A 21,453-nucleotide genomic window follows, 5' to 3' on the forward strand; every position below is an offset into this window, starting at 1 on the left:
AATACAGGTCGTTCGGGGTGATTGTGAAGTTTACGCATGAACCCTGGTAGTAAGATCCTTGCAACGCCATCACGTATTGTCTCGTCGTGGCCATATGAAAGATCCGCTGCGGGAAGAAAAGAGCACAGGTTCTCGGCTTCGGCTGGGCTCCAGGCCCCTTCGACGGTTATTGCCCCTCATCCCGTGTCCCGGAGAAGCCCGCATCTGGCTACGAACGAACTCTCGCTTCACTGGTCGTGCGCGGATTATACCGTCGCTGCTTCAAGCACGCTTGAGTCTGTCGACTGTGCTGCCGCTTTCTGCACACTAGCTTCATGCATTTGATAGACTGATCGGAGTGGTAGTCTGTCGATTCTACGGCCATGTAGATGGTATGGATAGTCAATAGTACTATGTCAGTCGTCGAGGAGTGGCTCTTATAGTACTTATGGCGGACAAGAGCACTGAATAAATTTGTGTGTGGACTTTCTTTCTAATAACTGGGCAAAAGTAGACGAACAAATCCAATAGTTAGTAAGGAGCACCTGTGCGCTTGTCAAAATGTCACGATGCATTTACCGTAACATGATCGGGATCATCGAACGTTTATATACTTTGTAGAAGTACCAATCTACCGTAAATCTTGTACACCTCTCACCACAGCACCTTATAGAGTGCCCTCTCACATCGCAACATCACTCAGAAGTTCGTCGAGATGTTTGTCTTCGGACCATCCACATCTTTCTCGTCCTCGTCCTCATCCTCTGTGTCCGAAACGATGTGCATCTCCTGCCGCCTATCGAACCCCACAAACCCACTGTCACTGTCCACGCCTCGTCCAACCTCACCAGCACTTCTCCTCCGATTCGCACTTTCGTCCTGGAAGAAAGCCCAACGTTCATTCTCCCAGATCGATTCCCTGGGCACTTTGCTCCGATACATCTCCGGCGGTGCATATTTGCGCGGTCCTGCCTTTGCCTCTTCCTTTTGCTCTGCATCATTCTCTTCCTGCTCCTGTCGTGGTTGTCCCTGTCTCCTCTTCATCGGTCGAGCCAATGGCGCCTGTACAGGCTCAGCGTCCGGTTGATACGTCCTCGGCAGTAAGATCTGCTCCTCCATTCCGAAATGTTCGTCCACGCTTGCCTCAAATGCGTTGCGGGCTGGTGGGTAGGGGTCGAGTCCGTGGGCAGCTGGTATTGACCTAACCGGGATATTTACTGCTCGGGGACGTGGAGGAAGGGTGACATTGCTCAGTGTTGGCTGCTGCGGATTGGCATCGACTTCCATCCCGATCTGCTTGTGCTCATGCGTAGTGATATCGATGATATCTTTTGGTGTGTGAAGGCGTGCATGGGCCCGGAACTGTGCGGAATAGGTAGCTGGCTTTGAGCTTGAGGATTGTGGGACTGTAGAGAGGGAGTTGTTCCTCGCGGATTGCTGTAGATGGAGTGGAGATGGCAGATGGCGTGCTGATGCATCTGAGTGCTGCAACGCCGATTGTCGACTGCTGGGCCCGCTTTGTCGTTCTCCAACATGCATGTTTTCATGGCGTTCTGCTTCATCGGAGATGACGCCTTTCCGAGCTCGCCTTGGATTTACTGGCTGAACCTTTTCAGCTGCTGACCTGATTTCTGAGCCGCCCTGTGACCAGAAGGCACTGTAGACGTGCGATTTGACGCAAGTGAAGATCGGGCGGTCCTGCTTGGAAGTGTCGCGCGTGCGTCTATTTCGGGCTGCCGCAGCGCCAAGGACCTCTGTTGATCTCGAATGCCTGGAGAGTACACATCGCTAAATCCACTGAAAGAGTATCCGCGGCTATACTCACTGTCGCGATTGCTGGATGACGTTCCGGAGGGAGAATCATTATGTTCTTGCTGCGAAATGCTCGCGTCACCTCGTAGGCTATGGTCGTCCTTTACCTGAGCTGACCCGTGAACTCCTTCCTGACTGAAGACCTGATCATGCAAACTTTGTGGCGAGGTCGGACTGGGATACGAATTTTCAATCTCATCGTAGATGCTATGATGCCGCTTCGTATGATGGGGCTGCGGTGCTGCTTTGGAGGTCTCAACGCGTGGAGCCTCTCCGGATATCTGTGACTGCATGCCTTTTTCTGTCCGCGCTGCATCAGAAGCCTCAGTATCTTGCTTGCCATCATTGCTGCCACCGTACAAGTCTGGAGTCTCGTACTCAGTACGACTCTCACCTATGTGGCCCTCCTTCTGAGAGCTCTCGTTCAGTATGGACTCTTCCCTGCTCTTACTACCCCGCGCTGCCTCCTCACGTTGCTCAACCGACAAGTGTTTCCAGCGCTCTCTGTAAACGCTGGGAAGTTCCCTGCCAACTAGGTCATTTTGTGTCGAAGCTTGAGATGAAGGATGTAATTCGCTTTTCTCGACGAGGCCCATTGACTTGTTCCGCCTCTTTGCTCGACTGATGCTGCTAGCGGGTTTGCGACGCACGTTTGACGACGTTCTTCGCTTTTCTTTTGAGACGGTATTCGGATTCGTGCCTTGTGAGCTTGACTCGCTTGGGAACTTGTCTCTTATATTCCGCCAATCCTCACTGCCAAAGAAGCGCTGTCGATCCTTAAGATTTGGAATCTCGCCCAGCGAATCTGTTGGACCTTGAGCTGTGCGGGCCCTTCCAAATTGGTCTTCTGCCTGGTCAATCTGTGCCGCGTCATCTTTATCTTCGTGCGTGCCACTTGAGCCATCCAGTTTATGTTCCCCGTGCAAGCTTAATGTTAGGTCCCTGTCCGATGGACTGCTCGGAGCTCTTCCAGGGTCATTGTGGGTAACACTGTCCCTCGCCGCGACCCAGTCCGTACTACTGGGAACCCTTGCTGGGTGAATGAGTGCTTCATTATCGTCGTCATCGCTCACGCGTGAGCTACGTCGCAACGGACTGGATATCGTGGGTTTTGACGACCGTCTGATGCGATCTAGTGTGGCAGCCTGATCGGTTTCGAGCTGAGATAGGAGGAGGCTGATTCTGACGTCCTTGCTGGATGCCGTGCTTCCACCATGAGCAGCTGGAGGATTGCTGTAAGGGGACTGGTTTTGAGTGGTGGCCGCTAAGTCCTGATGTAGGTCAGAACTAATGTCTTCGCTGATACGACGAGGACGAAGAGCCTCCGGCCGTGTAGGCTTTCGTGGCTTGAACTCCGGAGCCAGAGCCGAGAGCCCAGCCCAGTTGTGCAAATCCGAGCTCGGGTTTCCGTTATTGTTAGACCGTTTTGTGGACGGCATAGAAACTGCCGATGATGGCGGTGACTTGCCGGGTGTAAGTGGGGCTGCACCAGTACCGATAGTCACGCTTTTCCTCTTGCTCTTTGATGGACCGTTGTCGCTAGTAGCGAGTGGCTTCGAATCGAAGGATCGTAAAGAAATGCTTGACCCACTGCTTGTGTCCATGCTTGCACTATCACTGTCGGTCGCAGTTACATCCGGACTTTCGCTAAGGCCAGCTGAACCCGGTGCAGTCTCGCGCACAGTTGACTCGTCTCGATCGCTATTCCGATTTCTGGACCCTTCACGCACAGCACTAGTTGATACTCTGGCACTTTCACCACTGTCTTTCTGCCTCGCGGGTGGTGCAGCGTTCACGGATGATTTTGAGGGACCTTCCTCAGCACTGCTCATCTTTTCCGAACCCTCTCTACCGCCCTCGAACCCACCGCGAAGCTGGGTCTGTTGCAGCATTGAACGACGTCGTTCATGCTCATAGCTGGTCGATGACGCCGACGTAGGTGACCTTGACGAAAAAGACATCGAGCGACGTCTACGCTCTTGATTCTCATGTAGTTGAGGCATGTTTGCTTCTAGTTTTGTTGGCGAAGGTGTATCCGTGAATGGGAGGCTCTCCGGATCTAGTGCGTTGCTTGGCATAGGTAGAGACTGCTTGCGACTGTGACGAGCGGATGTATCCAGTGGCTTTGGCCGAGCACTAGGGTAGTCGACTGCAAAATCGAAACTATCTGAGAATGAGTCGCGACCCTCGAGCTGCGCAAGTGGTAACGGTCGCGTATGTGGACTCAGATTTATGCTTGATTGGCGTCTTTGTTGAAGGGAGACTGCTGAGGTAGTGCCAATACCGCTCATGACTTCGGATAGACCTGGCGTCGATGCCCTCATGACTAGATCAAATTCTTTGAGAGCAGGTGCAGAGCTCGACGCAGGAACGAGAAGCTTAGGGTCTTTCGGGACTACAGGTTGTTTTGGGGCGTTGCTATCTCTTCCAAGAGCACTCCTGGTTGAGAGGCCCCGGTCGAGAGTTCGTGCTCGCAGAAAGCGGGAGGAATTATGACTGCTTCCCCAGCTGGGCGTGCGGCTATAGCTGCGACGACTACGCCACTGACCACCTGGAGAAAAGGACGAACCACTGCTGTGCTTCCGGCCATATGCTTTGCGAGTTGATTCTGAGCTTCCCCATCGTTGACGGCCGGGAGATTGGTCGAATGGAGACGACGAGGGCCGCTGCGCGTGATGTTGAGCCAACCGTTGTCTGGTAGGGCCCGCTGAGGCAGTATCGTAGCTTCCTGGCAATTGATGGCGGGGTTCATGTCCAAGATGGTTCATCAAAGCCGAAACTGGCCCGGGACTTACAGCATCCCTCTCGATATCGGTAGTATGAGGCCTGTTGGCACCAATACGGGGAAAGAAACCGTCCTTACTCAAAGCTGTACTGAGATGAGGTACTGTCTTTCGTTCTTCGCTGTATCTGATGTTGTCCATAGTGAGTAGCTCGTTCTCTCTCTTCAACCTCTCATTGGTTTCTTGCAGCCGTTGTGTCTCAATGGAGAGGTCTGAGAGACGTCGCATAAATTGATGGCCACGTCTGATGAGAGAAGCGTTCATGGCTACGTCTGGATCGGGCCACTCGCTGTGATCAAAGCCTTCGTCCAGAATCTTCGTAATGTCTGCCAACCTTTCTCGAAACCTGCGGTCGCTCTCAGCCAGGTCTACCTTTGAGTTATCGCCACCTAACTGCTGCAAGTTTTCGTTCGCAAGGCAGTCAATCACCTGCTCGCGATACTGCGACCAGAGCTTTCTCAGTTGATAGAAGTCGGCGTCATAACTGCGACCTTCGCATAACACAAGGTGAATGATATCACCAAGTAAATTGGGCATATCTTGTACAGCCCCTGCTTCGTGTAGTATGATCGCCTTCCACAGCTGTGCTCTAAACATAATCGCCCCATTGCCTTTCTCTTGCGCAAGTAAGGTCAATTTTGTCAAATTCTCCAACATCTCTGTGCCGCGGCCTTGGTAATACAGCAGAATCGAGTGGCCGATCGTTGCACCCGCTTCCACAGTGAAGAAGGCCTTGCTTAGCTCTGTCTCGAGTCCATTGATTTCTCCTGGTATTCTCTTGTTGATGTACCGCTCGCCTTCCAATCTAATAATAGACGGTCGTGGTAAAGCAGTAGCTTTGCTCGTACCATCTTCTGCAATGGATGGCAGCCTGAAAGACTCGCTAACCACATTGGACGAGCCTCGATTGTTTCCAGGTAGGAGGTTTGCTGTTGGAAGAGGTGTGTCGAAGGAACCTTCGATGCCCGACGCGCGTTGTGACCAGGACCTATTACTAAACGGTGACCGAGCTGTCGCATCTTCCATCTCTGCGCTCTCTACTACTGGCGGGAAGGGAGTGTTGCTGAACTTTCTTGACCAGCGATGAGGATTCGTGAGGTTCTGTATACTCACCGAGGATACACGTCGTGGCTGCTCTTGCCGATTGGATGAGCCCTTCCTTAACGTAGCTTGCTGCGCGATTTTCCGTAGCCCGTCCAGCCGGGTTATAGAGCGTTTTCGTTGAGAAGGCAACTGGAAGTGTGTGGGTGTGTCCTGTGAAGTCGAGAATGCATGCGCATTGAGGGGCATCGTGTGTGATGGCCCAGCGACTTCGTCAGTCTGGTTAGAACGTAGAGACATCGTATCCAGTCTCTGGTTACCGAGCAAGCAGATTGAAGAAGGAAAAACCTACCGCTCACCTAGACCTGAGACACACTTCGAGAACTTCGCTCATCTTGACCGTTCGCGAAACATCATTTCAGCTACATCATGAATCCTTTGTCTTCACGGTCGGGTTTTAGCCAACCATGAGACAAAGGAAGCTTCCCAAAGCGGAACACCTCTATCTAGAGAGGCGCTCGGCGGTGTTATTAAACATTCTCTCTGCACATGCATCAGACTGCATTCGAGAAGACTGCCTCGTTACAGCGTTACTAATGGCGATGCTAGGGAGGTGGGTAAGGAAGTCGAAAGGAGTCAGAGCTTCCTGTTTGGCAGTTTGACTGAGTCATAGGCCACGTGACGACCTTGGTAAGATCTGCTGCTTGGCGAGCTTGGGCCTTTGGACATTATTCGGTCTTGACCGTTCGAAACTGGTCTTATCAAGATGATACTTGTACTAGTTGACGTCGAATGTAAGGTCGTTGAAACCAGGTGTGATGAACCTCGCTTGCTGTGATGGTGCTGTATACACTGTCAGGCAGAAGGATGCGGCTGTCCATCCTACAGCCGTACTTGGAGCATCATCAATTGGGCATAATCAAGTCTTCGTGTTGTAATCTGACACCGATGTGAGGAAATGAAGTCTTTTTAGCAGACACTGAGCAGAGTTACTGTTTGAACATGATATCGTTCTGCTTGGGAAACGCGGCGGTTGACCACAAGTGTGTAATCTACTCGCTACTCGAGTAATTGCAGTCGCGGAAGCACGGTGTACGAAATAGGCAAGTCAAGCGGCCGCTCCGACCGAGTCCCGCGCTCTGCCCGGAAATTCAAAGATGCCGATATTATGCTTAAGGTCAGAAGGCCTCACCGTAGGATTACGGGGCGCTGCAGGCCTAGAGATAGGCCAGGGATATTGTGTACTACAGACCTGCTGCGCTTTAGGGTTCTAACGCTCAACGAAGCGCAAACATGACAACTGCAAGTTTGAATGTCCGGGCGGAAGCGCGTTAAATCCGTTGTCGTGCAGATGCAGGACTTCAAGCACTAAAGGCTAGGTAGCGTTGACTTAGCGTCCTCCATGCTGCTACTCCGTAGTACTACTCCGTATCTCAGCTTCAAGTTGTCGGTGTTAATGCTAAGTTATTGCACTCGAAGAGAACTCGTGGTTGAACCACGTACTGTCGCAGGCAACCGTGAAAAGCCTGGAGAATAGTTACGCCGATCATGGACGGTGTTTACAGGAACCAGACTTGTCGATCATGCCACAGGTACAGTATAAGACAGAAGAAGTATCACCTGAACTGACAGCACTCATCAACCAAGCAAATAGTTGAAATAAGCAACATACTCCAATCTACTTTTGCGCCCTCCCAACCACGACCTCAACGGAGTCAGCTTCTGACATAATGGCGGAAGGAAAATCGACTGCGGCTGCAAACACCAACAACGGTTGGGATGCCCATACCCCTGGTCAAACAGTTGTTGAAGCGTTTCCGGAGCAAGTCAAGGACAAAATCATCCTCATCACAGGAGCAAATCCTGGCGGGATCGGTTTGGCTACGGCCACTTCACTTGCAACTGCCTCCCCAAAACTGCTTATCTTGGCTGGTCGAGGCCAGGCGAGGCTTGCAGAAACCGCCGAAAAGGTCAAGAAAGTCAACCCCAATGTCGCATGCAAACAACTCATGCTCGATCTAAGCTCGCAAGAATCATGCCGTAATGCCGCGAGAGAGGTCATGGAAGCTTCCGACATCCCTCATATTGATATTCTGATCAACAATGCCGGAGTTATGAACCTACCGGAGCGAACCCTTTCCCCGGAAGGCATCGAGATGCAATTTGCTACCAATCATATTGGCCACTTCTTGTTCACTAACCTGATCTTTCCGAAGATCGCTGCCGCTGCGAAGACAGCCAAACCAGGGGCCACCCGCATCATAAATCTCACTTCACGTGCAGTCGTATACGGACCTGTACGGTTTTCCGACTACAACTTCACCAAACAGGAGAAGGACCTGCCGGAGTCGGAGCACATGAGCAAGGGTGTCCGGGCCATGTGGAATGTGCATGAGGACCTACCCTACATTCCACAGGCAGCCTATGGTCAGTCCAAGACTGCCAACGTGCTGTTCTCAGTCAGTCTCAACAAGAAAGTTTTCGATAAGACGGGCGTTCTTTCACTTGCAGTGCACCCCGGAGGTGTCACTACAGAGCTTGCACGTCATATGGATCCGAAGATACTAGAGAGTGTTCTTGAAGGGGCCAAGAAGGCCATGCCGAATTTCTTCATGAAAGACATCGAACAAGGTTGCTCTACCACACTTGCTGCAGCTCTTGACCCAAAGAACACGACGGAGGATATATTTTGGGAAGATTGCCATGTCGCAAAATGGAACCCAGCATATTCGACCGATCCAGAAAAAGCAGAGCAGTTGTGGAAGTTGAGCGAGCAGCTCGTTGGTCAGGAATTCTCCTACTGAATGTACCGTATAAGCGTAGCAGCTTTCTCCGAACGAGGAAAACCTGCAGGCCTGGTACTCTATTCTCTGATTCCTGTCGATATCACCTTGCCTCCGTGGAAGACAGGTGACGTTCCATTGGCATGCAGAGAAATTGCACTTCAGTACTTTTGCTTGATGGGAGGCCTTGAACACCCTTGCACGCCAAGATGACGCTTGCTAGGCCAAGGGCTTGTGTCTTCCATATCCTCATATAGCTCGCAATGCACTTCCTCTTGACAAGTCGCGTCTTTTCGCATCCAAAATGAGTGGCTTACTTAGCAGACTTTCAAGCCGGATAAGTGGCTCTGGTGAGTGGTTCAGGTCAGGTCCTTAAGGCTGATGCACCTGCATGTTGGTCACTAGATTACTAATCATGCTCAGAGGATGACACAACATCATCCTCAAACAAGGCTGGCGATGCCCACAACCGTCGGCGCGAGCAAGTAAGGCGTGCGCAACGGTAAGGAATACCTATGAAGCTTGATAGGTGCACATACTCGTACTGACGATCTCCCAGCACTCATCGAGAGCGAAGAGCAAAGTATCTTCAAGGCCTGGAAGCGGAAGTGGCCCAATTACGCAGCAAAGATGCTAAGAACATAGCGGAATTGAAACGGACAAAGACCATCAACAAGAGACTCAGGGCTCTGCTCGAGGCAAATAACATAGCCATTCCACCGGACCTGGAGTCCATCGATCCAGCAATATTCGTGTCCACAGTCGAGGTTCTTGGTGCTGCCGGAGCTCCCCAGAAGCTGCAGCCCACCAAATCGAAAGCTCCACGGGCGCCAGGGGTCACCGCAGACTTGACAGACCCACAGGTGGCTATAGAGTTCATCTTAGCTTTGGAAGAGCCTTGCCTGCCTGATCATCACAACCATATAGGTGAAGATGGTGAGGTTGGCCATGCCATGCTACTGCAATCATCGATATTACAGTATGCACCATCCACAGTTCCGACAGGTCTCGGTCACCAGTTCTCGACGGGTTCATCCTGGGACGTCCCTCGTGCTCAGCTTGAGGATCAGCTGGCTAGGCTACTGAATTCTTCTCTGAAGCTGAATTTGAAAGCTGAAATGACTCCTGTCATGTGCTGGCATAGGATTCGAGAGCGGCACGAGGCGAAACCGATGCTACAATCGCAATTCCAACGGTTACAGAGTGAATTGGTGCTCCAAATGGTTTGTTATGGGTAAGTCTTGACACGTAGTCCAAGACTGACCAGGAACTGATAGTGCATAGGTTCGGTGCCGTTATCGATGAGAAGCCTTTCGACGCCACCTTGGGCAAAGTTCTGCGGGCTGCTTAAGTAGCGTCGGTCAGCATTGACGGAGATTGGTCGAGCTCAGCTGGTGTAATGAGTTGAAAGTCTCGTTGGATTCGAAAGCTCCTGTTCGCGTAGCAGAGAAGGCTGGATGGCAGTACCGTGTTACGGGAATTCGTAGAGCCAGTCGCGCAGACGCGTATTTCAGTCGCCTAAGCTCGTCCCCAATTGTACTTACCTCCAGCATGCAACGATATACGCAGTCGTCTTCGCAAGGCATTCGATAGAGGGTCAGATTCTATTGACGCACTCCAGTTTCCTGGCTTATCTTAAAGAGAGGTTCGCTGCAGTATCGAGAATCTCGGCTCAGGAAAAGCATCTCTCCACATTCGGCAAACCCCACAAAGATCGACCCCAATTCGGACATAACAGACTCGTGGGCTGGGGAGAGTGTAAGTGTCGATACCTCGGAGTTAATGAGTTTGAGCTCCCCAAGCTGGTTGTGCTACCAATCGTCTTCGAGTATCGGCAGTGTCAGTGCACTTGAATCAGTGAACAGCAAGGGAGCCTCAGCTCACCATGGGGCGTATCGAGCCCAGGGTTCAGCACATTGCTATAAGCTGACACCTCCCTCCATGCTGTCTACTTCATAATCGTACATACCTCAGGTGGACAACTCCCCAGAGCAAGGTTTGACTAAGCGACTAGCGAGCCCGCAAGTGATCGATATCGGATCGTCGTTGAAAAGCTGTGTTGTTACGTTCCTAGGATCCCACTGACTTGATCTGTGCTTGCAACGGGACGGCACCATCACGATCGACGTGCTCGCCTGCGATTACAGTGCTCGATTCGCGCAAAGAATAGCAAGTATGGGCTCAATTGACCCTGCCGACCTACAAGGCTACCAGGTCAAGCAAGAATGGCATTCGAAGCCCACCTACCTCCGTGTCATCGCGGCCGGTGCCGGCGCAACTGGTCTTTGCCTAGCCTACAAAATGAAGGAGAAGTTCAAGTTCGAGAACTATGACCTGGTTTGTTACGAGAAGTAAGTGTTCAACCTCACTATGGATGCAGGTACTGACCGAACAGGAATTCTGGCGTTGGCGGAACATGGTAAGCCGTGAAGAACTTCGCCTTTGCCGACGATACTTACCATGATTCCAGGTTCGAAAACCGTTACCCGGGTTGTGCCTGTGATATGTAAGCGCCGGCGTCCACCAATGAGGCATCTGTGCTGACAAAGAAGCCCTGCTCATGCGTACACATATTCGTTTGAGCCCAATCCCGACTGGAGCACATTCTATGCTTACGGTCCAGAGATCAGGCAGTATTTCGAGGGTTTCGCTAAGAAGCACGATTTACTGCCCTACGTCAAGCTTAACTCGCGAATCACCAGAGCAGTATGGGATGAACAGCAAGGCATCTGTTAGCTGGTACCTTTCAGAGTCTGAGCAGTGTTGACACCTCGTTAGACAAAGTTGATATCATCCGAGACGGCCAGCGCATTCAAGACTGGTGCCATGTACTCGTCAATGGAACAGGATTCCTGAATGATTGGAAATGTGAGGCGACAGATATGTCCACCATACTGGCTGACTAGGTTACAGGGCCGAAGATTCCAGGTCTGGCCGACTTCAAGGGCACGCTTATGCATACTGCAAATTGGGATACCAGTCGGTTGCCCAGGCTCATACTCTGCGGAAAACACTAACAGCTATAGGCGTCGACTATACGAACAAGAGAGTCGCTGTAATCGGCACAGGCTCATCCGCAATACAAACAGTCCCGCAAGTCCAGAAGGGTGAGCATAGCTCGAGACCAAAGAAGCCACAACTAACCCGAGGCAGCCGCACAACATCTCACAGCATTCATGAGATCAGTCACCTGGATCTCACCCCCTGTAGGAGGCGAAGTCCTCCAAGTCGAGAAACAAAAAGCAGAGGACTCACAAGGCAAAGCCCAAAGCGTCGCAGCGCAATACTACTACACCGAAGAAGAGAAGAAGAAGTTCCGAGAGGACCCGCAGCACCACCTGAAATACAGACAAGGGCTCGAAGGCGCCGCAAACATGCTTTTCGACATGTTCATCGCGGACTCCGAGACATCGAAGAATGCTGAAGTGCTCATGCGACAGGAGATGAACAGGCGAATTGGCGAGGGGCACGAAGAGCTCAAGGCGAAGCTGATTCCGAGTTGGCCGCCAGGATGTAAGTCCCCAATCTCCAACACAACGAACAATTTTAACCCTCCAGGCCGCCGCATCACCCCAGGCGATGGCTATCTCGAAGCGCTCGTCCAACCAAATGTGACGACAGTCCACCAAGAGATTGAGCGGATCAACGAAACAGGAGTCCTCGATGCAAGCGGCGTTCAACACGACATCGACATCCTCATCTGCGCCACAGGCTTCAACCTAGCCTTCACGCCCCCCTTCGAAGTTCTCGGCCGCAACTCCCTCTCAATGCACGACTTCTTCACCAACCACCCCTACGGCGGCCCGCAGATGTACCTCGCCACCACAATCCCGCACTTCCCCAACTTCTTCGTCGTCAACGGCGTGCGCGGGAACTGGGCGAGCGGGACCGCACTGCCATCAATCGAGATCTGCTGCGAGTACATACTGCGTTGCTGCGCTAAGATCCAAAGTGACCATTTGAAGAGTCTGGAGGTGAAGCAGGAGCCGATCACGCAGCTATATGAGCATATCGACGCGTGGCATGAGGGGTCTGTCTGGAACGCGCCGTGTAAGAGCTGGTATAAGAATAATATTGTGGGTGGGAAGTTGTGGATCTGGGCGGGGAGTGCGTTGCATTTTTTGAAGACGATGAAGGGGGAGCCGAGGTTTGAGCATTATGAGATTGAGTATAAGGAGAGGAATATGTGGAGCTTTTTGGGGAATGGGAGGGTTAAGACGGAGGTTTTGAAGGGGACGGAGGGGTATGCGACGGGGCAGGAGTTGTTGGAGAAGTTGTGCCCGTATTTGAGGAATGAGGATTGTGATTTTGAGGTTGAGTAGGTGGTGGATGGTCAACACGCTTTCTGTATCAGAGTATGTGCCTTAGGGTCGGATTCAGGCTGCCGGATGCGCCTTGCACAGCGATGACTTTCGGCCTATTATGGCAATGCTAACACCCTGACAGGCGTCGGAAACAAGTTCTCGAATACCTTGACCCTATCCCCCCACTGCCCATGCTACTCTCACTTCGTCTGATCCCAAGGCGTAATCGCATCCTCACCCGCCTTCTCCCTGATAATGCGATGCGTCAGATCCCACAGCGCAGCTCCCAGCGTAGGGTCAGAGGCCTGACTCGTCTCCTTACCAGGTTGTCCCTAAAACACCACGTTAGTCAATGCTCAAAAATGCGTTGTACTCGCAACCATGCCAAGTGAACATACCGGATCATTAAAATAATACCCATTCCACCCCTTCTCCTCAATCTCAGGACTAGTCGCAGCATACAAAGCACTATACGACCCCTGCTCAACATCCCGACCACCAGCAAGCATGACCGCAGTGACCATCTTCCCGAACAGTCCTGGGTACGCATCCTTCCACTGTTGCTGCATGGCCGTGTTCACCTGTCAGTGTGTCAGTCACAGCTCCTCTACGAGTTGATAATACCACTCACCGCGCCAGGATGCACTGAAAGAACATAGACATTATCCCCGTTCGGCTTGATCACCCGATCAAGCAACCCATACTTAACACCCAGAATAATAGCCAGTTTCGTCCTGGCATATACCTCCAAGCTTCCGATCTCAGGGTTATTAATCTCATCCATCGATCCAAAGTGCACGACCTTCGGCGCCATCCGATGCTGCTCCGACGCCTCGAACACAATCCGTGGCGCGGGCGTATCGGGCATCTTCGATGTCTTCCGGATAAGCGGGTACAGCAGATTCACAGCATAGATCTGACCCAACCAGTTCACGCCGAAGTGCCGATCGATTCCGTCGGCGTCCTCCCCGTACTGATTCGCGTTGATGCCGGCGCTGAGGATGAGCTAAATAACCGTCAGTCAGTCTCCTACCACTTCATACCTAGCTTTCATAGTTCAATTGCGCAACATACCAAATCCATCCTCTCCTCCCTCTCACAAATCCCACTAAACACCTCCCTCACATTCTTCAAACTACCAAGATCACAGGGTAACCACTCGATCTTCGCGTCCTGACCACACTCGTCCTTGATCTGCTTGATTGCATCAGAGCCCTGTTCTTCCTTGCGGTTCACCATGATTACACGGGCGCCATTCTGGACGAAGGCGCGGGCGATCTCGAAGCCGATTCCTAGGGCGCCGCCTGTGATTAGGGCGGTTCGGCCGGTGAGGTCGTGGATTTCTTTTTTGGGGCCGATGATGGGGTGGAGGATGGATTGCATTTTGGGGGTGATTCTGTAGTGGGTGAGACTTGCTTTTGGTGTGTTTTGAGGAGGTTGTCTTTGGCTCTGGAGGAATTTGATAGGTTAAATTTGGTATGCTAGACACCTTCAAGTTGTTTGTTCGTTCTTATCGCTGAGCATTCACGAGTGCCAAGAAACATCATACCTACGTGCACCGGGAATAAGCTCCGGCGGCCCTTATCGCTTACGACGCCGGCAGGTGTGCGACAGCTGCTGCATACTCGAGTACAAGAGTTTCCATTGCTGGCAGTGGTGGTCGTAACGTCATGCCTTGAAGTGTATCAAGTAGGTAGGAACGATTCAAAGCCAAACGCTTTGTGGACCCCACCGACATGTTCAGCAGGAACGAATGTGATTGGTGGGACCCAACTGTCTGGTAGCGGAACACAATTCCGGGACTATCATCACAGCAGGGAATACAGTCCGTATCATGCATGTGAAGAAGACAGAGGAAGCAGAGTATTAACGCATGCCAGTGCAAGTTCCGACATGGCATGCATGCACTTACCGAGGAGAATGACTGTTGCAAGAGTGTCAGGCAAGCCATATTTTGAACACCCATATTTGGTGTGTGGCACTCTCGCCAGCCAAGGCTCAGCCTGAAGTCAATACCATCACGGCCGCCCGCTGTGTCTATCAAGGAGGTGGAGGCCTGTTATTGAAGAAGTATGAGCCAGTTTTTGGCCCTTGTTTCCGTGCGATACGTACTGATTTGTGTGTTGTGCTGTCGTATCACTCCTGATGACATATATCCAACGTGCCGCAAACACAATTGACCTAACGAATCCCATGTTAGCTACGAACCGCCGTGAGTAATGAACATTGCTCCGGGTACAGCTTTGACGAATGCGTGAGCTGGGCCTAGTACTTAAGCTCGGTGCATAGACGCTCTACTACGTCTGGATGCGACAGCCGTGTTCGAACTAGTGGCTTCATGCAATCAAGCTGCGACCTGAGCCGAATCTTGGGCGTCTGGCCCTGATACCGTCTTTCATCCGCACTTAAAATAATCTGTCTGCTTCCGGAGACGATTGTGTTTGGCCTGTAGAATGTTCGCCCCCTTCATCGGCGCGTGCTTCCGCAGCACAATCTTCCTTGAGCATGGCGACCCGACTCACCAACAAGGGCAGCGCATAGTCCTGCACAACAGCAATTTGTTTGATCAGATATGGACAAACCCACGGAATCATCAGCCTGAAATTCAGCCTGGTCCACCACCTTTTCCTCGAAGTCGCCAGCATTCATCTGAAGCGCATCCTCGATGTATTCGTTAGCATCTACTTCAAACTCACGCAAGATATATTCCTTCATCGCCTCGATAAAATAGCTTGCAGATTCCACAGCGTCTCCATGTCTGCCTCGGGCTAGGAGGTCAACGTCGTATTCCATGAGCGCGTCAAACTTAGCCTTGGAGAAATTTACGGAATGCGCTCGCGGGACTGTGTAATCGAACACCCCGACTGCTAATGATCCATAGGGATCCCACAGATGTTCCCAGGAACCCCAAGGGTAGTCCACCTCGTCGAAGAGCATTTGAAGCATAGTTTGGCCTTCCTGTACCATACTGCTTATTGACAGTCCCATATCTATGAGGACTCTCAATCGCCGCCGTTGAGTTTCCATGCAGTTTCGGTGGTAAGGCGACAGTACCCAGCAAGCTCGGACGTCAAGTGTTTCGTGAGGCCACCACGGCGCTGGCTGCAATGACAAACCGAGTCGATCGGTGGGTTTGGGCAATTTCGACGCCACGTACTCTAAGAGGGGATCCTTGGAGCTTATGAGCGTAAGGGCTAGGTACTGAATCTGACATGGCAACGCGTGGAGTGTAACATCTACGAGGCGACGAAAGACAGGATGAGACTGTCTGTTCGGAGGGAGCTCTAGGCGCTCCTTGGAGAGGAGCATGCAAGCGTATATGAAGACCTTATCACCTGCTGGCATGGCATCTGAATATTGCTGTAAGACTAGATCAAGAGCGTTGAGACGATGTCTGCTTGCAAACCAGTGCACCTCACGATGTTGTTGAGACCATGTGGGAAGGGAATTTTGAAATTCGTCCTGTTCTCTTGAGCCGTCTTCGGAAAGGTCCAGCGCATACCGCTGCGCCAGGCGTGTTCGCGCCGCGTCAATCAATAAATACACATGCTCCGGCGAATCGAGTACATCGAGATCTCCAAAAATATCCAGTGCTCTGGTAAGGCACGCTGGGGTGTACCGTAGAAGACTGATCTGCTGATGTGCTCTGCATTGTTTGATGATAGATTCAAGAGGTATGCATACGTTCACCCGGTTACCACGTATGACGGGCTCGAGCTCGTCAGAGGCAGCTATGATCATTTGAGCATAGAAACATGGGCCAAAGGACTCGGGGTCGAACACTGTTCGCACGTGTGCCACAAGATCGGTGTACTTTTGATTTGTTGCCAGGAACGTTTGGAGGCTCTTGTGCACCAAGCGCGCAACCTCACCATCTTCACCATCTTCACCATCTTCAGTACGGCACGGGACGAACTCGATCAAGCCTTTCGACACAGCGTATATCCTAAGCTTGAACTGTGTTGCATCGTAGTCCACACCATACTTGATGGCTGGTTGCAGCTTATGCAGCGTTGTGCACCAGGTGACCATGAACTCTTCGGTGTAGAGGGGAAATGATTCTATGCAGCCTCGAAAGCTGGAGTCCCAATTCTCGACGATGTAGAATGCCGCTGCAGCGTGCAGTTTGAAGCCCCCTAGGTGGTTCCAGATCCTGTCGTATACACCCTCGAGCTCAGGCGGAAAGTCCTGGAGCTTTTCCTGGATATCAGCTAGTGGATAGCCTGTTGTGACTGCGCTGATAACCTCATCGACCGCAAACCTAGCCCAGAGTAGCACACCCTTAGCATGGTCCTGGATGTGTTGAAATATACTTCGTAGCCGCTCGCCGAACATCCAGCCTTGTAGACCTCCTTGAGCATCATCAATATATGCTTTGATAGTGCCATGGTTGTGGTTCTGCATGGCCAAACCAGGATAACAACGCAGATCGAACGCCAGTGCAGACTCCGGCCGACTAGCTAAGCACAATTTCATGCCAGTGCGCCTCTGTAGTGTGCCTATAACTCCAGTAAGTCGTCTGTGCTGGCCATTGAACTCGTCTAATCCATCAAGAAATGTACAAATGCTCAATTCGACGACGATGAGTGCCTCAGCCATGAGGTCCAACAACTCGTTCTCCCACTGTGGCCAATTGCCACCATGCCGATGGGCTGTTCGCTCTGATACTACTTTTACGAGCTGCGGCGACTTGTCCACGAGTTGCAGTAGCAACGACCGCAGCATTCCCAGGATAGTGTTTGCAATACTTTCGCCAGCTCGAAAGTCAAAGTAGAAGTGGAGTATCACCCATGGGTTGACATCGACTCCGAGGTGGCTCTGAACCATACGCAATCCAGCATGGCTGTCGGCGAGATAGTGCATGAGGGTAGACTTGCCCGAGCCTGGCTTTCCAGATATCCAGAAGACGCTCTGAGCATTCCCCAGCCATCGAGGGAATGCAGTCTCTGTCCACAACCATTCGAAGGACGCTGGCTCAACTTCGGCCAATTGAGCTTTGCGATCATCCATAGACGAATAATACAGGGCCCTCTTGAGGGTAGCCAGCTTTCCTTCCGCCGTCTTGTCTCGAAGCAGGTCATCGTTCCAGCTATAAAAGGCGTTTCTTACGTGTATGTTCATGTCTCCATGAACGTTTGAAGGGCCCACAATGGTGCTTGCGGATCCAGAGGTGTAATTAGCATTGCCCACAAGCACGTTGGCCTGGTCGGTAGCTGTCAGATCCCCGTAGGTGTGATTACCTACTGCCATGAGCCATTCTGGCAGGTGTTTATTGTGCGCAAGTCGAGACGGGTCGTCCTCGTTCAACGAATCTGAGGACGCCTCCTGCCACTGTTCACGCGAGGAATCATCCGAGGCATAGTGCGCGGGGGTATCATTGGGGCAACGCTGGCTCTCTTCCGCCTTGTCTGCCCGTTTCCGCTTAGGCATGAAGTATATATTGACGCACCGGATGGGGTATTTGATACTATCGACAACACTGGCGCGGAGCGCTGTTGCATGTTGAAAACTGATTTTCGGCGATGAAGTTGAGGAAGGCTGAGATGAACAGATGTGTCAAGTGCTATGGCAGGCGCTTGGCATCAGCGTCCACCAATAGCAGGTGCAGGCAGGCTTCAAGGATGCGGAAGGCAGAGCCATGGAGTCTAAGCCTCTATAGCGAACAGGCAAGAACGCCTTATGCTTGCACGAAAACGAGGGAGGACTGCCACCCACAGATAAGCCCTGCCATTGCCTTACCGAGCTCCTTCTCGGGAGCTAAGCTGCATTGACCACCCCAATCGAGCGATCTCCCCCAGCTAATGCTTCCCACCCCTCTCCCTCTCCCTCTCCAGATCCCCCACCATCTCATCAAACCTCGTAATCCCTGCAATACCCCCCGCAAACACAACCGAACACCACGCCCACCAAACCCCACTAAACCTCGGCACCCAATATCTCCTCAACCTTCCCCTCGCCATATACACCGTCTCACTAACATGAATAATCAACATCCCCACCAACACCGTATTCTTAACGTAATACGTCAATTTGGCCAACTGCGGCACCAACCCACCGATACTCCAGATCTGAGATGCAAGCGTATCTGATTCTGGCAGGAACGCGGCGGACGGGTAAAGACTGAACGTGACGAAGTTGAGCAGACTGAGCAAAGTTAGGGCCCATTGCCAGGGTTTATTGAGTAGGACGAATTTCTCGACTTTGAAGGGCGCCATGTCGAGGGCTTTGAGACAGTCGTTGTGCATAGATACTAGACGTTCGCGGGACTCGCCGAGGTGGGTCATGGGTGGCGTTATTGGGATGAGGTTTCGGCCGGAGGGGTGGGAGACGATGATGTGGTCCAGGGTGATATCGTCGAGCTTGAGGGTACCGGTTGGTGGGGTGGGGCGGAGGGAGGTGGGGATTTTGCAGTAGTGGTTTAGGTAGAGGGCGAGACTGTCGGAGTGGTCGTTTGTCATGTGGTTGAGGACGCGGGTTTTCATTGCCTGGGTTTTGGGGTCGGAGAGGTTGAGGGTTGTCGGGCCTTGTTTTTCGGTGGCCATGGTGGGCTTTGTGAAAGGCGGGAGGAGATCAGAAGTGGTTAGTGATAGATCTGAAAGCGTGACCAAGTATGACTTGGAGAATCTCGCTAGAAGTCTCCAAGAACAACTGTTGAGACGGGTGCAATAGCAAAGTTCCTGGAGAAGCAATGCTGATTTGAGTGTCCTCGAATGTGACGAGGTGAGGTGATGCCAAGTTCTTGAGGACTATCGTACAGCTCGTGTCACCTACGAAGACTTATAGATTCTTTAAGCTTTCATACGAGCGATCTATGTCTACGGCCCTCGCAAGATTACGGCCGAAAGTGCGATGAAGAGCTAGAGCAGAGGAGGAAGACATGCTCCGTCCGGATAGTCAAACTGGCCGCGTTTGTGATCGTGCTTCGTTGGGCTTAACGAGCCTAAAGTGCAGTCCTTGAGCAATACTCCCAACTTAGGGGTCCTCGGCGTTTCATTTAGGCCTGATACTCCCCTAAGTCTACGGTGAGACCTTCTGACCAAGTGGCCACTTTGCTCGTCCGTCCGGACGAAGGCATGATACCTAGCCGGAGGTACATGCGAGGTTAATGCTCGGCAGGTTCTCTACCGAATGGCGACACTTGCGGCGTATCGAGCAATCATATAAGTTTCAGCTTGCAACTGTGCCTTTTCGACAACACATTCCATAGATGAGTGACAACTTTTCTTCATTGATGGTACAAATCGAGCAAGTCCCAGAAATTCTGGACACGCGCAAGCTATAGGACACAGCAGATAGCTAGCCTCCCAGTCTACCAAGTATGCCAGCCACGCGTCTATGTTCTGTACCTCTTCTCTATTTCAAATGAAAAATGCCTGAAAACATATTACCCCATGCTAGAAACCCGTAAATGCGTCTCGAGAAAAGTGGTTCGTCACAAAGTCGGAGGAGGATTGCGTTTTGGTCGCTTATTTGACTGGGGCAATCTCGACACCACCAACGGCACCTGAAAATGTTAGCTATGAAATGCAGGATGTTTCCAGAACTGAGACTTACCGATCACTCTCTTGATGTCACCGTAGATGGCGAATTGACCAGCAGTAAGAGTACCGACCATGAATAGACGAGCACCAAGACCAGAGTATGAACCTCTCAGACCAAGCTCACCAGCAATCTTGATCAGTCGGCTGACAGTTCCCTCACCAGGCAGACCCTTGGTCTTGTTGATCTTGGACAACATAGTATCGGCGGGCTGGGAGACAAAGGCAGCAGCGAAACCAGCAATCAGACCGGAGCCCAAGTTGATCAGGGTCTTCTGGCCATCAGAGGCAGTGTTCTTGTCAACGGACTTGTAGATAGCCTCTGAGACCTTCTCGTAGACGACGAACTTGGCCATGGTGTATGGAACCTGCTTGAACAGGATGGGACCGAAACCAGAGTAGAAAGCACCGAAACCCTCGGTCTTGTAGATCTTGCTGAAACCACCAATGAGACCGTTGGCGAACGTTGGTTCGGAGACAAGTCGAATACGGGTGGCCTCGAGAGGGCAGAGGGCAATGTCGGCGAAGAACTCGGCAGCGGCGGAGGAAGCGAGGTAGACAGCAGTTCTGTTGTTGGCGGCGGTCTCGTAGCCGAAGTTGTTTATGCATTGCTGCTTGAAGAATTCGTAACCTCCGAACTTGAAGGCACCTTGCAGGAAGTAACCTGCGAAGGTTGGGCCTGCACCTGTGAGGAGAGCTCCTGCACCCTCATTCTGGATGACTTGACGGAAGCCACCAATGAGACCTCTGTTATATGTGACAGGGTCGAGCTGGATTCTAGTCTTTACAACATCGACGGGAGTAAGACCACCGTGGGTGACTGAGCAGCAGACTGCACCAGCGAAGGCCTGACAGTGTTAGTATTGGTGATCAGAGAGACGAGATTTTCTACTCACGAATCTGCTGTAAAGGGCAACGCCCGAGAGCTTCTGTGGTTGAGCGGCCGATACATTCTGCACCATCGAGTCCAGCTTGGTGCTGCCGGTGCTCGTCGGAGGAGCTGTCGCTGTGCCTGACATCGTGTCTGTCTGTTTCTATGGAGTGGAGATCAAGCTGGAGAGAGTCGCAGACAGTGGACCGATATAACGATCAAATGCGCAGGCAATATAATGGATGCGAAGGTGTGAATATAAGATGAAGGCAGGGGAAACTTTTCAAAATCGCGAACTGCGACGAGAAGTTTTCGGGAAGGCCGACCGGCGAAAACAACGCT

The 21,453-nt window shown here is 51.9% G+C and overlaps 8 protein-coding genes across 8 annotated transcripts; 3 read left to right on the forward strand and 5 right to left on the reverse strand.

Annotated features, from left to right (window-relative positions):
* Positions 1–678: 678 nt before the first annotated feature.
* On the reverse strand, positions 679–5,864 carry PMZ80_001747 (uncharacterized protein; the record flags this gene model as incomplete). The annotated part of the gene is made up of 2 exons (XM_064870187.1): positions 679–1,750; positions 1,801–5,864. The coding sequence occupies 2 exons, from the start codon at positions 5,862–5,864 to the stop codon at positions 679–681; spliced, it is 5,136 nt and encodes a 1,711-aa protein (XP_064735684.1).
* Positions 5,865–7,345: 1,481 nt separating this feature from the next.
* Positions 7,346–8,419, forward strand: PMZ80_001748 (uncharacterized protein; the record flags this gene model as incomplete). Its single annotated transcript, XM_064870188.1, has 1 exon — positions 7,346–8,419. One exon carries the CDS (start codon positions 7,346–7,348, stop codon positions 8,417–8,419), a length of 1,074 nt encoding a protein of 357 aa, XP_064735685.1.
* Positions 8,420–8,702: 283 nt separating this feature from the next.
* PMZ80_001749 (uncharacterized protein) lies at positions 8,703–9,749 on the forward strand (the record flags this gene model as incomplete). The annotated part of the gene is made up of 4 exons (XM_064870189.1): positions 8,703–8,748; positions 8,822–8,900; positions 8,958–9,632; positions 9,683–9,749. 4 exons carry the CDS (start codon positions 8,703–8,705, stop codon positions 9,747–9,749), a joined length of 867 nt encoding a protein of 288 aa, XP_064735686.1.
* An 824-nt stretch (positions 9,750–10,573) lies between these two features.
* Positions 10,574–12,720, forward strand: PMZ80_001750 (uncharacterized protein; the record flags this gene model as incomplete). Its single annotated transcript, XM_064870190.1, has 8 exons — positions 10,574–10,749; positions 10,794–10,817; positions 10,869–10,904; positions 10,951–11,129; positions 11,177–11,266; positions 11,312–11,377; positions 11,425–11,505; positions 11,552–12,720. 8 exons carry the CDS (start codon positions 10,574–10,576, stop codon positions 12,718–12,720), a joined length of 1,821 nt encoding a protein of 606 aa, XP_064735687.1.
* Positions 12,721–12,902: 182 nt separating this feature from the next.
* Positions 12,903–14,085, reverse strand: PMZ80_001751 (uncharacterized protein; the record flags this gene model as incomplete). The annotated part of the gene is made up of 4 exons (XM_064870191.1): positions 12,903–13,034; positions 13,101–13,283; positions 13,334–13,708; positions 13,777–14,085. 4 exons carry the CDS (start codon positions 14,083–14,085, stop codon positions 12,903–12,905), a joined length of 999 nt encoding a protein of 332 aa, XP_064735688.1.
* Positions 14,086–15,168: 1,083 nt separating this feature from the next.
* PMZ80_001752 (uncharacterized protein) lies at positions 15,169–17,952 on the reverse strand (the record flags this gene model as incomplete). The annotated part of the gene is made up of 2 exons (XM_064870192.1): positions 15,169–17,904; positions 17,947–17,952. 2 exons carry the CDS (start codon positions 17,950–17,952, stop codon positions 15,169–15,171), a joined length of 2,742 nt encoding a protein of 913 aa, XP_064735689.1.
* A 548-nt stretch (positions 17,953–18,500) lies between these two features.
* Positions 18,501–19,244, reverse strand: PMZ80_001753 (uncharacterized protein; the record flags this gene model as incomplete). Its single annotated transcript, XM_064870193.1, has 1 exon — positions 18,501–19,244. One exon carries the CDS (start codon positions 19,242–19,244, stop codon positions 18,501–18,503), a length of 744 nt encoding a protein of 247 aa, XP_064735690.1.
* A 924-nt stretch (positions 19,245–20,168) lies between these two features.
* Positions 20,169–21,259, reverse strand: MIR1 (mitochondrial phosphate carrier protein; the record flags this gene model as incomplete). The annotated part of the gene is made up of 3 exons (XM_064870194.1): positions 20,169–20,206; positions 20,257–21,088; positions 21,137–21,259. The coding sequence occupies 3 exons, from the start codon at positions 21,257–21,259 to the stop codon at positions 20,169–20,171; spliced, it is 993 nt and encodes a 330-aa protein (XP_064735691.1).
* Positions 21,260–21,453: the final 194 nt, after the last annotated feature.

The sequence above is a fragment of the Knufia obscura genome, assembly GCF_036327395.1.
Source record: "Knufia obscura strain CCFEE 5817 isolate CBS 148926 chromosome Unknown scaffold_1, whole genome shotgun sequence".
Taxonomy (NCBI): domain Eukaryota; kingdom Fungi; phylum Ascomycota; class Eurotiomycetes; order Chaetothyriales; family Trichomeriaceae; genus Knufia; species Knufia obscura.